General features: G+C 43.1%; 1 protein-coding gene across 1 annotated transcript in view; it reads right to left on the bottom strand.

The window, feature by feature from the left end:
- LOC311240727 (carnitine O-palmitoyltransferase 1, liver isoform-like) overlaps positions 1 to 15,808 on the bottom strand; it is a gene marked incomplete at its 3' end in the record, with an annotated part of 221,994 nt that overhangs the window by 173,076 nt on the left and 33,110 nt on the right. Inside the window, exon 3 of the mRNA XM_084329300.1 lies at positions 7,278 to 7,417. Coding sequence (XP_084185426.1) covers positions 7,278 to 7,417 — 140 coding nt within the window. The remainder of the gene's footprint in view (positions 1 to 7,277; positions 7,418 to 15,808) is intronic.

Below are 15,808 nucleotides of genomic sequence, written 5' to 3'. Positions count from 1 at the left end.
GAGATCTAATATAACATATATTGATATATTGTACCATATAAGATATACGTAAGAATGAATGGTTTGACAATTGTGAGTTGGAGGGGAGGGGGGGGGGGGTGTAGACAGTGAATGCAGTAGGTAGGTATAAATTGAGTATAGGCAACAGAGAGGTCCATATCTTGGGCCGTCTTAACCCTTTCACTACCACACTACAGAAGGTTAACCTTTCACTACCACACTACAGAAGGTTAACCCTTTCACTACCACACTACAGAAGGTTAACCCTTTCACTACCACACTACGGAAGGTTAACCTTTCACTACCACACTACAGAAGGTTAACCCTTTCACTACCACACTACAGAAGGTTAACCCTTTCACTACCACACTACGGAAGGTTAACCTTTCACTACCACACTACAGAAGGTTAACCCTTTCACTACCACACTACGGAAGGTTAACCTTTCACTACCACACTACAGAAGGTTAACCTTTCACTACCACACTACAGAAGGTTAACCCTTTCACTACCACACTACAGAAGGTTAACCTTTCACTACCACACTACAGAAGGTTAACCTTTCACTACCACACTACAGAAGGTTAACCTTTCACTACCACACTACAGAAGGTTAACCTTTCACTACCACACTACAGACGGTTAACCTTTCACTACCACACTACAGAAGGTTAACCTTTCACTACCACACTACAGACGGTTAACCTTTCACTACCACACTACAGAAGGTTAACTTTCACTACCACACTACAGAAGGTTAACCTTTCACTACCACACTACAGAAGGTTAACCCTTTCACTACCACACTACAGAAGGTTAACCCTTTCACTACCACACTACAGAAGGTTAACCCTTTCACTACCACACTACGGAAGGTTAACCTTTCACTACCACACTACAGAAGGTTAACCCTTTCACTACCACACTACAGAAGGTTAACCTTTCACTACCACACTACAGAAGGTTAACCTTTCACTACCACACTACAGAAGGTTAAAGGGGAACTCCACTTTTTTTGGAAATTAGCTTATTTAACATCTTCCCTGGAGTTAGACAAGAAGATGCATACCTTTTTTGTCTCTGTGCGTGCATTTTAGCTTTGGGAATAGACGCTCCGTTAGCATAGCTTAGCTTCATCACTGGAAGTGAGGCAGGACAGTAGCCTTACAGTGCCTTACAGTGTATTGCAAGGTCTGACATTGACCAAACTTGATATGCATGACCTTGGTGGGCTCTAGGTCAACTCCTGAAAAGGGGGTCAATGTCAGACCTTGCAATCAAAAGTTAGGGGGCGCACTGAAATTATGGCAAGGGTTATTAGCCCCCTAACTTTTGATTGCAAAGTCTGACATTGACCCCCTTTTCAGGAGTTGACCTAGAGCCCACCAAGGTCATGCATATCAAGTTTGGTCAATGTCAGACCTTGCAATACACTGTAAGGCACTGTAAGGCTACTGTCCTGCCTCACTTCCAGTGATGAAGCTAAGCTATGCTAACGGAGCGTCTATTCCCAAAGCTAAAATGCACGCACAGAGACAAAAAAGGTATGCATCTTCTTGTCTAACTCCAGGGAAGATGTTAAATAAGCTAATTTCCAAAAAAAAGTGGAGTTCCCCTTTAACCTTTCACTACCACACTACAGAAGGTTAACCTTTCACTACCACACTACAGAAGGTTAACCTTTCACTACCACACTACGGAAGGTTAACCTTTCACTACCACACTACAGAAGGTTAACCTTTCACTACCACACTACAGAAGGTTAACCTTTCACTACCACACTACAGAAGGTTAACCTTTCACTACCACACTACAGAAGGTTAACCTTTCACTACCACACTACAGAAGGTTAACCTTTCACTACCACACTACAGAAGGTTAACCTTTCACTACCACACTACAGAAGGTTAACCTTTCACTACCACACTACAGAAGGTTAACCTTTCACTACCACACTACATAAGGTTAACCTTTCACTACCACACTACAGAAGGTTAACCTTTCACTACCACACTACAGAAGGTTAACCTTTCACTACCACACTACAGAAGGTTAACCTTTCACTACCACACTACAGAAGGTTAACCTTTCACTACCACACTACAGAAGGTTAACCTTTCACTACCACACTACATAAGGTTAACCTTTCACTACCACACTACAGACGGTTAACCTTTCACTACCACACTACATAAGGTTAACCTTTCACTACCACACTACATAAGGTTAACCTTTCACTACCACACTACAGAAGGTTAACCTTTCACTACCACACTACATAAGGTTAACCTTTCACTATCACACTACAGACGGTTAACGTGGTAGTGAAAGGTTAACCTTCTGTAGTGTGATAGTGAAAGGGTTAACACAGTAGGAATAACATATGACTTCTTAAATCAGGCTATAGTTCACGTTTAACCCTGAACACAGACGGGCACTTCACCTTATCATGCACATACACCTTTACGCAAGACACTTTCTTTAATAGTTGACCATTTTATTTCATCTTACCTCATTTTATATTTTATTTTATCTTACTACTACTACTTATTGTTATTGAACACAAACATGCATGCAAATAAACTACACACAAGACACTTTCTGTAACTGAGTATTTTATCTTACCTCATTTTATACTGTATTTGATGTTACTACCACTACTACCTATTGTTACCATTCTTGTATTCATTGTTGTTTCTTAATTCTCCACTTGCACAAATTGAAAGTAGGCACTTCCGGCTGACTTCCGGTTGCCAATGGTACTTCTTGTCCCATCCAAATACATTGGTTTTAGCTACTTTTCTCCCCTTATTTAAACAACTTTGTCGGCACAGAGAGGCAATGAAACGTTTGTATTATTATAGTATAGAATGTATTTAATAAGCAAACGTTTGTCAGCAGGGTTTTTGGGCTGTATTTCATGTAAAAACGTTTACTGTTAGTTTCCTTGCTCAGCCAGCATTCGCTAACAGAAGCTAGTGGTTAAACAGGCCGGATTAGCTTTGAGCTAACTATCTTTCCCGACCCATGTATTCATTCCATTCTAAACATAACGTTAGTTTACAAAACATGACCTGTCTATATAACGTTGAGGAACAAATTATAAGTGTGTGGGTGTGTGTTTTGGTGAACATTGGACTGCAAACAGAAAATGCATCACAGTTAGACAGTAGCTACTGTTAGCTGCCCTTCCGGATTAGCTTTGAGCTAACTATCTTTCCCGACCCATGTATTCATTCCATTCTAAACATAACGTTAGTTTACAAAACATGACCCGTCTATATAACGTTGAGGAACAAATTATATAGACGGGTAATGTTTTGAACAACTAACGTTACGTTTAGAATGGAATGCATCGGCAAAGATCCGTTAGCTCAAAGCTATTCCGGCCAGTTTATCAACTTCATGTCATTTAGAAATATGATTTTATAGTGAAAATCATTACCAAAACGTCCGGAAAAACCTAACGGGAGCATTATAGACTGTCATACAAAGGTACAAATGCTATAAGGTGGCAAGAAATGCACTATAAACAATACTTTGGGTCGGGAAAGATAGTTAGCTCAAAGCTAATCCGGAAGGGCAGCTAACAATAGCTACTGTCTAACTGTGATGCATTCGACAGACAGACCAGCCCAGGCAGTTCAGCGTCGCGGAGCATTTAGCCAACATTTAGCTACATTAGTTAGCCAACAACCAGCCAGGCAGCGCCGTTATCTCACGGGACGAGTAGCTACATTAGTTAGCCAACAACCAGCCAGGCAGCGCCGTTATCTCACGGGATGAGTAGCTACATTAGTTAGCCAACAACCAGCGCCGTTATCTCACGCCCTCACGGGACGAGTAGCTACATTAGTTAGCCAACAACCAGCCAGGCAGCGCCGTTATCTCCCGGGACGAGTAGCTTCATTAGTTAGCCAGCAACCAGTCAAGCTAACGTTAGCTGGCTCCAGCAGCTTGTTGATGTCGTCGGGAGCATTTAGCCTGCTGGCTACCTAGCTCCACTTCAACCAGCATCGGGAGATCCAGCAGCTTGTCGATGTGCTAATAGCCTCAGCAAGCTAACGTTAGCTGGCTCCAGCAGCTTGTCGATGGAGCCAGCTAACGTTAGGTTGCTGAGGCTATTAGCACATCGACAAGCTGCTGGATCTCCCGATGCTGGTTGAAGTGGAGCTAGGAAGCCAGCAGGCTAAATGCTCCCGATGACATCAACAAGCTGCTGGAGCCAGCTAACGTTAGCTTGACTGGTTGCTGGCTCTCACCACTAGACTAACACACACAGTGCTCTCTCCACTAGACTAACACACATAGTGCTCTCACCACTAGACTAACACACATAGTGCTCTCACTAGGGATGATTAGGTGGCCTTGATGTCAGAGACCTGATTGGGAATTTGGCCAGGAACGTTGGGGAACACCCTACTCTTTACGATAAGCGTCCTGGGTTCTTTAACGACCGAGATTCAGTCAAGACCTCGGTTTAGTGTCTCATCCGACGGACGGCACTCGCAGCTGTACAGTGTCCCTATCACCATAACAGGGGCATTGTTACTGACAAGTCCAGAGGATAAAGTGCCCCCTGCTGGACAACAACACCACTTTCCAACAGCAGCCTTGACCGGGGCTCGAACCGGTGATCTTCCGATCATGAGTCCAGAGCTCTACTCATGTAGCCACGCTGCCGGACACTAGACTAAGCCATGCTCAGTGGTGATGCAGTGAGGCACAGTGATGCATTATAAAGTCTAATGGCTGTCGGAATGAAGGACTTCCTGTGCTGTTCAGTGCTACATCTAGGGAGTGTGAGCCTAGCACTGAACATGCTCCTCCTGTCAGCCACTTCCGTGTATAGTGGGTGGGAGGGGTTTTCCCTGATGGCGTGGAGCTTAGCGAGGCTCCTCCTCTCCGCCACCAACGCTAGAGAGTCCAGCTCCACCCTTACCAAGTTACTGGCCTTCCTGACCAGCTTATCCAGCCTGTTTGTGTCCCCCGCTCTCAGTCCGCTGCCCCAGCAGGTCACAGCGTTCAAGAAGGCGTCCGCCACCACCGACTTGTAGAAAATCCTCAACATCCTTGTACAGATATGGAAGGATCTCAGCCTTCTGAGGAAGTAGAGTCGGCTCTGGCCCTTCTTGTAGTGCCTCTGCGTGTTTTGACCCGTTCAGTTTGTTGTCGATGTGGACTGAGGTATTTGTAGTCCTCAACCATGTTGAAACAGGGGTCACAGGTGTACTACTCCTCCTCCTCCCCAGATCCACAGCTAGCTAGCTTCCTGTTTCATTCTAGCAGACTATTCATGGCTCGATCAGCCGAATGCACAATTGGAGGTGGGCTTCCCTCTCTCCAGGACATTTACACCAGGCGTTGCAGGGCCAAGGCTCAGAGAATAGTCAAAGACTCTAGCCGCCCAAACAACTGCCTCTTTGAACTGCTGTGGTCAGGCAAGCGATACCGGAGTCTCATGGCCAGTACAGACAGACTCAGAAGTAGCTTCTATCCACAGGCCATCAGGATGCTCAATGACTATGCGACATTAACCCATCCATCTCATTGCACACACATCTACACACTCACTTTAAACAAACACTCACTTTAGACTAGGGATGGGTATCGTTAGGATTTTATCGATACTACTACTCTTATCGATACTGCTTAACGGTTCGGTACTTTATCGATACTCTTATCGATTCTTTTTGATTATTTTTTTTGCAAGAAAAAAAGACAATTAATTAAGAACAGAATCGACATTGCTTTATTATTTATACAACTTAATACTTTATAAATAAGTATTATAAATAAATATAATTTCTTCAGCAACAGCAGCAGCAATGTTCTTTTATATAACTTTATAAATAAATATAATAAATGAATATAATTTCTTCAGCAACAGCAGCAACAATGTTTTAAATGTGTCTGACTCTGAATTATAGACTTTTTATAATAAACAACAAATGCAAAAGGCTAACAGAACTGTGACACTCGTTCACCCTATCCTCTGTCATCCTTCCTCTAGCTGCTAGGGAGAAAGGACTTTGGGTGGTGGAGGGAGGTAGAGGGAGGATGTGTGGTGGCCCTGGGCTCACTGGCCTGGGACACATTGGTGGCTGACGCCTCAGCTTGACTATCTATAAAAAGTTTTTAGATTGTAGTATTTGTAGCTAAACAATTATTTTGTTTATTAGCCTATTTGTAATAATTCGTTATTAGCCTAGGAAACTCCGTATCTTGGCTTACCGGCTGCAGTGGACGTGGATGCAGATGGACCACTGCGCGCAAGGCAGTCGAATACGGCGCATTTCTGCACGCTAATATCATGTTTTGCCAACAAATGTTTTGATAGGTTGCTCGTATTGCCACCCTTACTGGCAAATGTTTTGTTGCACTTGTGGCAACGTGCATTGTCGGCATTGACCCTTGTAAAGTATATCCATACTTTAGAACGCTTCGCTCTATCCGCCATGATCACGACTCAGTGCATGCAGAGCTGCTGTCTGTGTGCAGCGCGCTATAGCACGGGGCGTCGGGGAGCACTTTCATTAAGGAGTACCCGTATGTAGTACCCGTATGTCTATGTGTAGCACTAGCGAGCGACTCGCGAGGAGTGTGTAATAATTGACTCGCTGGCTGCGGCTCGCTTCTCGTGCAGAGACAGAGAGAGGATCGTTCGCAACTTTTAAATAATAATAATAATAATAATAATTTCTCTAGAGTATCGATAGCAGTACCGAGGACGTCGGAGCTTATAAATACTCCGGTATTTTCTAATATAGTACCGGTTCCCGTTCAAAACCGGGGTCCGGGGGGCATCCGTACTTTAGACACTACATCACATTTATCTATTTATTACAAAAGATTTGCACTACATCCATACCTCATTTTTGCATTTTCCTTATTTTTTTTTTTTTTTAAGTTTGCATTTTTGTACCTCATTGTCTGCATTTTTACTTCATTGTACTATAGGTTGTACTTTAGTTTGTATATTGTATATTTGTATACTGTTGGGACCTTATTCCTCTAACTTTCACTGTATGAAGCACATTCTCAGGAGGCTCATACAGAACCAAGCATTTCACTGTAATGTACCTGTACTTTATATACTGACAAATAAAACAAAACATGAACTTCTAGCACATATTGAGTCTAGCACAAAGTAGCTATTCTGAATGGCATCATGTGGGCAGCGTGTGTGTGTGTGTGTGTGTGTGTGTGTGTGTGTGTGTGTGTGTGTGTGTGTGTGTGTGTGTGTGTGTGTGTGTGTGTGTGTGTGTGTGGTGTACCTGAGAGGCAGGTGTTGCTGTATTTTAGCGATAAGCCCCATGCTGGGGTCGGAGCGTGTGTACATGGTCGCCAGGATCGCTATGACGACAAAGAGCCAGGAGGAGGGGCTGGCAGGGTACACACCTTTGATCACCCGGTTCTGGCACCACCGAAGAAGAGAAAATAATACACACACAAAGCATTTGAACAAATGTAAACAGGCATGGGAATTGTAAGCATTGTACATGTGGTCAACCCATTTAGACCGGATGCTGCGTTTGTGTGTATATACCTTTAAGGCCGGATGCTACATGTGCGTGTATTTAGCTTTAAGACCTGATGCAACGTCTAGGTCATTTCAGACGGTGTCACCATTTTCAAGGTATGCGAGTATTGAAATGCGCTGTGATTAGCTGAAATACATGTGGGGGAATGCTTTGGGATTTTATTAAAAAAATATATATATATTATTAACTCATTCAGCGCCAATCACGAATAAAGTCTGGTTATCTCGCCAGCGGTTGAGCGCCAAACCCGAGAAAAGTCGGGTTTTGGTTGTTTGATCCCCGTTCTACACAGTCCCCCGGAGCCTCCTGGCATAACGTTGGAATTGCAATGACGATCGAAATCCTCCAGGGGGCAGTATCGCCTACCTTATGAACATCATGGGCCAACTATTAGTGTGTTAGTACCGGCCCTACCACAGCCCCAAAACAACTAGGTAGTCGTTATGCACATTATGGTAAATTAATGATGTTCAATAAAAGCCCAAGTTGTAATCTATCAAATGGTTTTCATTTCATGTTTCTATCTGCTCCAGAGGCTGAGATATAAACGGTTTTAGTGAAGATTGAAAATTCTGAAAATCTTTCCAAAAAACCCTCAGTTTAAATTTTTTTATCTTTTTCCCCCTCCTTTTTCCTCCGTTTTTCTCCCATCCCAATGTTAGTCGTTATGCTAATTCCCAATCCCCTTCCTGGTCGCTGCGCACTTACCCCCCACAGTCGGTCTGGGAGAGTGGAGGCTATCACGTGCTTCCTCCGACACATGTGTAGCCAATCAACCGCTTCTTTTCACCTGGCAGCGCGGACTCTCACTGAGAGGGTGTAACGTGTGGAAGGATCACACTACCCCCCTTAGATCCTATCCGCGCTGAGCAGGCGCCCCGACCGAACTGTAGGAGTCGCTGTTTACAAGGACCAGGACCCACCAGCTTTCCCACCCCTAACACTGCCAATTGTGTTAGTATGAACGACCAGCCAAGCTGGTAGCAATGCCGAGAGCTGGGCTCAAACCCAGCATCTCCTGCACTAGTGGCGAGCGCCTTGCCCACTGCGCCACTTAGCCGCCTAAAACCCTCAGGTTTTAAGAAATTGTGTAGAATAATTGCATAGGTTTTAATAGGAGTTTTTAGCAGGCGTTTTATGTCTAAATGGGTTTTAAGAGACATGTTCCATAATATGTGCTTCATTGACGACATGGTTGCAGCATACAACATAACACACATGCACACGCACACACAGACACACACTTTTGCGGTCATACATGCGAGTATATTATTGAATACTAGGGCTGCACCGAATGTTTTTTTTACATTAGAATTTTCTATTGAAGTTTTCGAATGAAGCTTTGAATGTCTGTTGTCATATTTTATGACGTAATCATAAAAATACAAAATTTAAATCCTCAAACAAAATCCTCAATTTGAATAAAGTGATTAATCTGATTAAATTAGTCTTTATTTTTTTATCAAATCAACTTTCTTTAATGAATATAACTCGTCAGTTTCGTCAACATCAATAATCACGGTTGGTACGAACGTGATGGTGACGTCTTGATGGAGCGCCAAGCGGATGCAGATAGGCTGCATCATTTATGATAAATGTTTTATTAAAATGTTTATGACGAGTCATATACTATAATAGTATAATACTATAGTATTATTGTAGCCTAATCTTTATCTGCAACTGTGAAGAAAAACCCCATTGGTTTAAACAGAATGAATAGACACATAAAAAAAAGAAGAAATTATAAATTGTTATTAAAATTAAAATGTTGATTTAGAATTCCAATGTCAACGTTATGAATGAAGCGTCGAACTATTCGGTACAGCCCTGTGTTCCTAACACCTAGGGCCCCGCTCCTAACACCTAGGGCCCCGCTCCTAACACCTAGGGCCCCGCTCCTAACACCTAGGGCCCCGCTCCTAACACCTAGGGCCCCGCTCCTAACACCTAGGGCCCCGCTCCTAACACCTAGGGCCCCGCTCCTAACACCTAGGGCCCCGCTCCCGTCCGAGCTCCTCAGGCTCATCAAAGAGAAGCCGCCTATTCTCGCTCCTCGCTCCAAAATGGTGGAACGAACTTCCCATCACCAATCTTTCGCCGTAGACTAAAAACACACTCCTTCAATCAATATCTGAAATGAAAAAAACAAAACACTAACCTTCTTACCGTCTTATAATAGCGTGCACTCTTCCTATGCAATGGCTATTTGATTTGATCCTACTATACTAATATGTCTCTACTACTATGCATTAGGAAAGGGTACCGAATCTGGTACTTTTAAGGGTATCGACCGAATCACGTCGGTACTACCGAGTACCGATTCATGCGAGATCCACCGGTGCCACATTTCGGTAATGCCAAAAAAAAAAAAAATAATAAACTAAATGAAACCTATGAATTATGCCGCACGTTCACGTCAACGTTCACGCGCACAATACACGCTTACCTAGGATTTGACTTGATTCAACAACAACAAAGCAGTCGGGGCAACAGCAAGCCGAAAACGGTTGCAAGTGTGGTTACACACTTTACAAATCGCTTTGGATAAAGGCGTTCAGCTAAATGACTCAATCTAAATGTAAACGTGCTGTATTTCCATTAACACATTGGCCGTGCATTGTACCCATCATTGGGTCCAGTCTGCCACCGCTGTGAGCCTATGGAGATGTTTACCTTCTTTGCAGGGCTATACTTTTTAAATATTATAGCTATATTGACATTACTATGGCCCATTCAACATCGGGTATCTATCGTTCCGGATGCGTGAACGTTATATTTTTTCATTCATACATTGTTGTGTTAATACCGTCGAGAATATAAGTATGTTTTTAAGCTTTTCTGCTGTAATTCCAAAAACGCGAGTTATAGGCCCTGAAGCATATGATAGATTATCGATTGGCGTTTCTTTCCTATACACGCTATGTTACAAAGGGTCAGATTAAACCGAATATATATATTTATTACTTGAGATATATTGTATAGTATTTGTATATCGTCTGATATCCCTTGTATATTCTTTGTACATATACACGGAATATCCCTTTACCTAGTACAGGCCAGACCATAATATTCGTTCTCCTATTTGACAGCGACCCCCTAGGCGCCACGGCCATACCCCCAATGTCTAGTTCAAAGTCACTGCTAAGACATGTCTCAACATGCCCAGGTTTGCGCAGTAATACGAGACAGAAATAAGGCTGGTACTAGATTATTCACCTTACGTATAAATACGTTGCAGGTTGATACAGCAGTGTGTTACCCCAATAAGTTAAAGCCTTCACCACGATACAACGTGCTGTGAAGTGGGCCCGTTTTGCCCCGAAATAGAGCCTTGAGACCGCGTGCGAATTGATAGCTGAAGTGTCAGAGTTTAACGCTGTATCGTCGAGTTCGACCTATTCTATTATTAAGTAATAGTCTATTATGTATAGTGTATCGTGCGGCTACCGTTCTACAGTGACCAGCATTACCAACGTTTCATCGTGCCGAGCTAGTGTGCTTATCCAGGCTGGGCGGCCTAACCTTGTGCCGTCATCCGAGGAGCCCTAGACGAGAACCGTGTGGATATGTACACTGGATAACCTACACCGACGACTACAGAGCCCTTTTCGGCTGGATTATATTGCTTTGGTCCTGTGGCTGCTGGAGCAGAGAATCGTCTACCCCCACTACCGTGTGGGATTTACCCTGTGAGGAGCACCGTCGAGCCCGCCTCTAGGACTCTGAGGCTGGCTAGCTTTCATCCATGCTGCAGCGCATACCGGAGAATAGCTGTTGCTTTGTCTACGGACCAAGGGATTATTGCACTGTCTCCTATACCTAGAGTCTCTTTATTCCTCGTTGATCCAGACTTTTGCTACCGACAAATCCTCTCCCCTGCTGGCTTACAACCGGAGGGAACCCCCCAAGTATCTCCAGCTGACCTACGAGTGTACCTTATATAATTCTTATGCTACAGGTGGTATTAATTATCCCCTTCGTAATATGCTCATGGACTTACGCTCTTGACCTATTCATGCACATTCTTCGCCTTACAAGCGCAACTCTAATTCTCAATAATGTAAGATAATCTTGATGCTCTTCTAATAAATATTACAAACAGGACTTTCTTTGTTAAGCCGTGTTATTGTGTGGGTGTTCATCTCATATACATGTGTACTGTATGGCCAGTAGTAATGTACATAACTCAGTAGTGGTTTAATGATACCATACTTATTCAATACAGTCAGGGAATTGTACCCCTCAGTTACACGCTATATTAAAAAATTTGTTGAAAAAGTAATTCCTTGATCGTCAGTAACGGCTTTATTTAGTATGGGTTGATACATTGATCAGATGGATTGCAAACAAAGAAATGGACAATCAAGCTGAAAATAACATTAGATTCCTCTTACCATTCGCCGATGAGACTGGAGGAAAAATATTCCAAATATTTGACGTCGATCTGCTAGATCTATTTCCCGTTTGTATGACGCAATGAACGCCGAAATCGTATAGATTATTGCGTTTCGAAAGCGATCCCAATGCACTTGAGTGTTTGTCTGGACCCACGTAACAAGATAGTACTGCCGGAGGGATTTCCTCGATGCACCAGCGCCACTTCCGGTTTGGTGTGGAGTGTAACTCGCCCGATCATCCACCAGGCGGCAGTATTGAGGCGTTGCAATATCAGACAGGGTGCCGCAGGGAGGCTGGATGAATTAAGAATGAAATATTGATCCCAACAACGAATTATCCCGTTGTTGGCGTTCAACGCATGGCGGGCAATAACGAATTATGACGTTGTTGGCGACCAATGTGTTAATCTAGATGGAAGCGCAGTTGACCAAATTGCATCAGTGCTGGCAGGAAGATAGAGCCCCTGATGCCAACTCTACACGCCTAACCTCAACACATTGACGGCCACAGGGATTAGACAGGCCCACTCTATACGGCCATCTTATCATAACATGGTTTAACTATGCGTGAGGGTGTTTGTAGAGCTAAATCTATACTTTATATTATTGCTATCTGTCCATTCTCATTGTCAATTGACACTATAAACCGGCCCTTCAATATGCCTTAAATAAAAAAAAATTTCATCAATACGTTCGCATTTTATAGCGTCTTGAATATGAACGTTATAGCAGAATGTTCTGGGGTATTTCCTGGAAGGCGAGTTACAAGGCACTAAGCTAATAACGTTAAATCGAATGGCGTTTCGGCTATAGACAAGCTAGAGCTAAAACTCAAAATGCATATTGTCGGTATCATGGTCCACCATGAATGCATGAAAGGGGGGGGGGGCGGGGGATGTCGTTTCTGATTATTGATTACCAATAACGACATTAGCCTCAGTAGCCTCATTCGCTGACCGGGTGGATGGCTATCAAAGCAAGGCCCGACCAGGCTGAAATTGACGTCAAATCGCTCTTACCTACCGGTTGGACTGCAAAAAGGATTTCCCAGTTATCGATCACCATCTGGTAGATCCATATGTCCATTGGCTGATGCTATATTCCTTTACTGCATACTGAATTCAGCGTCCCAAAAACTATTCCAGGCGATCGGCTACACGCATAGCTTTAGGCTAACAGAAAAGTCCATTCATGATGATAAAAAAAAAAAAAAACACCGGTCTGTAACAGGGAACACTGCATTATCGAGACAGCGCCCCTACGAGGATCTGGCCGGTAATGCACTTTTCCGAATTCCAAGAGTAGGGTACATCTGCAGTGCCGCTCGGTGACATTGAGTAGGATATTACAATGGAATAAAAGCCAAAACAACCTCAAGCGTTGGATCCGAAACACGTATATATACGTGGTTGGCCTCGAATGTGTTAACCCTGCCCTCATCTTACCATACCTCATTACACCTTACCCTAAGTTGTACCTCATCCCATTTCTGCATTGTACTGTATACTAGTGTATTGTATTGTAACTCAGTTCCAAATTTTTTTCTACTCTGTATTGTATATTGTATATGTATATTGAACACTTTTTGTTTACACTTTGTTTACGTACTTGACTTTCTATTTTATACTTTATCTATTTTTATCTAGCACACTCAGGAGCATAACGGAAAAAAGCATTTAATATAAAAGTATTCTGTATTTTTGTATGACAACTAATAAAAAAAACTTGAACTTGAAACTTGAATTTACCACACACACACACACACACACACACACACACACACACACACACACACACACACACACACACACACACACACACACACACACACACACACACACACACACACACACACACACACACACACACACACACACACACACACACACACACACACACACACACACACACACACACACACACACACACACACACACACACACACACACACACACACACACACACACACACACACACACACGACAAGGGAGGAAATACAAATGTTAGTGATGTCAGAAAGGGCTCATATGTGATAAATACATAAACACTGAAGCATGCATGCAAATGGCCACCTTAGACTAGCGAGCCCACACACTTCATAATTATGCATTTAGTATGTAGCCCCTTTCCACACACACATGTGCACACATGCACACACACACACCTTAGCTATAAAAAATATCACTTCAAGAACCAAAATGGTAAAATTAACAGTCAGAATAACGCTCAGAATTACAACAAGCTCATGATCACATGACTCTGGTTTGTCATCAGCTCAACCCTCCCACCCCCTCCTAATGTGTTCCCTCCCCCTTGTATGTATTTTCTGTTAGGATCTCTGTTTAACAGTACTGTATATTTGCACATCTTGTATGTCACAAATGTAACAGTACTGTATATCTGTATGTCATGTATGTCATAAATGTCATGATTAGATTAGAGATAGAGTATTAGATTAGATTATTATATTCTGTATCTGTATGTTGTGCATGTCATAAATGTCATTATGAATTGAAAATGGGGGACCCTGATGTAAACAAGACGAAAGTCTTTCTCTGGTCTGCATCCCCTTAACAATTGTGTGTATTGAGCCGTACTGTACCCATTCTGCAATCTGTTAATTAAAGTGTTCAATCAATCAATCATTGAAATGCATTCATGGCGATCCACGAAAAGAAAAGATGGCGGCGAGGTGAATGAGGCAAATGGCTAGACATTTATTTCAGTGAATCTTCAGCAACAGATCTCGTCTCTCAGAGGGACTGTACTCAAGCCGTCCAGTAGAGGGCGTGATCGTCTCACCCGTGGATGTGAATGAACGGTGCCCTGCTCATCATATCTGTCACGCGGGACCCTTCCTTCAGGGACGATACGATACGAGTACAAACTATTGTTGGTGAGTCTGTGGTCTGTTGTTAATCAAACTTCCATTGAGAGCTGGTCAGGCTGCATTTTAACCCTTTCACTGCCACACAACAGCAGGTTAACCCTTTCACTGCCACACAACAGCAGGTTAAGCCTTTCACTGCCACACAACAGCAGGTTAACCCTTTCACTACCACACTACAGAAGGTAAGAACAAAACAAAAACACCGTGAAATCCCAAATAAAATGTAAAAAAGAATAAATGAATGCAACACTCCCCGACATACCCCATGCAAAGGTAAGGAAAAACTCACTAAAAACCTAGCAGTAGGTAAAAAAAGCACCACAGGCAATGTGGAGGAGAGAAACCTTAGAAGGGCCGTAGAAACCGTAGAAGGACCGTGGATGAGAAGGAAGCTATCTCTACTATCCTGGAGAACCCCTCCCACCCCCTCTATGAGGAGCTAGTCAAGATGAGGAGCACGTTCACTGACTCATACCCCCCCCCCCCCCCGACACTCCACTAACCGCCTCGCCCAGTCCTTCGTACCAGCGACCACCAGGCTCCACAACGGTGGGCAGAGAACTAACGGCAGCAGAACTCGAGAACTACTAGGAATGTCTGATCACTCAGGCCATGCAAAATAAATGGTTTGGTTCCGGTTGCCAACCGACCCTGCCGTGTTTATTTTTTTTTTTACAATAAAGTTTTGTTAAATCTTAGTAAAAAAAGTGCAGTCCATGTCAATAATGACGTCAGGATATTTAGTGAGTAGTATTTAGGGGTGGCATTTTTAATACTACTACCTTTGTAGTACAGTGTCTTTGTATTTTAACCTTTAGTATTATGGATATTAAACATGCTGGCAGAGGTTTTGTATCAGATTTTTATAATCAATTACTAACGTCCTCATATGGAGTCCTCCCCCTAGACTCAGTCTGGAGGAGGGATATACCCAGGGATTAAAGCAAAAAAAAATCTCCCGACTGAAAATTTTTTCA

This window comes from Notolepis coatsorum (assembly GCF_963971535.1).
Source record: "Notolepis coatsorum genome assembly, chromosome: 14".
NCBI classification, from domain to species: Eukaryota; Metazoa; Chordata; class Actinopteri; order Aulopiformes; family Paralepididae; genus Notolepis; species Notolepis coatsorum.
The sequence above is the reverse complement of the archived record's forward strand: the minus strand, read 5'-3'. Positions and strand labels throughout refer to the sequence as shown.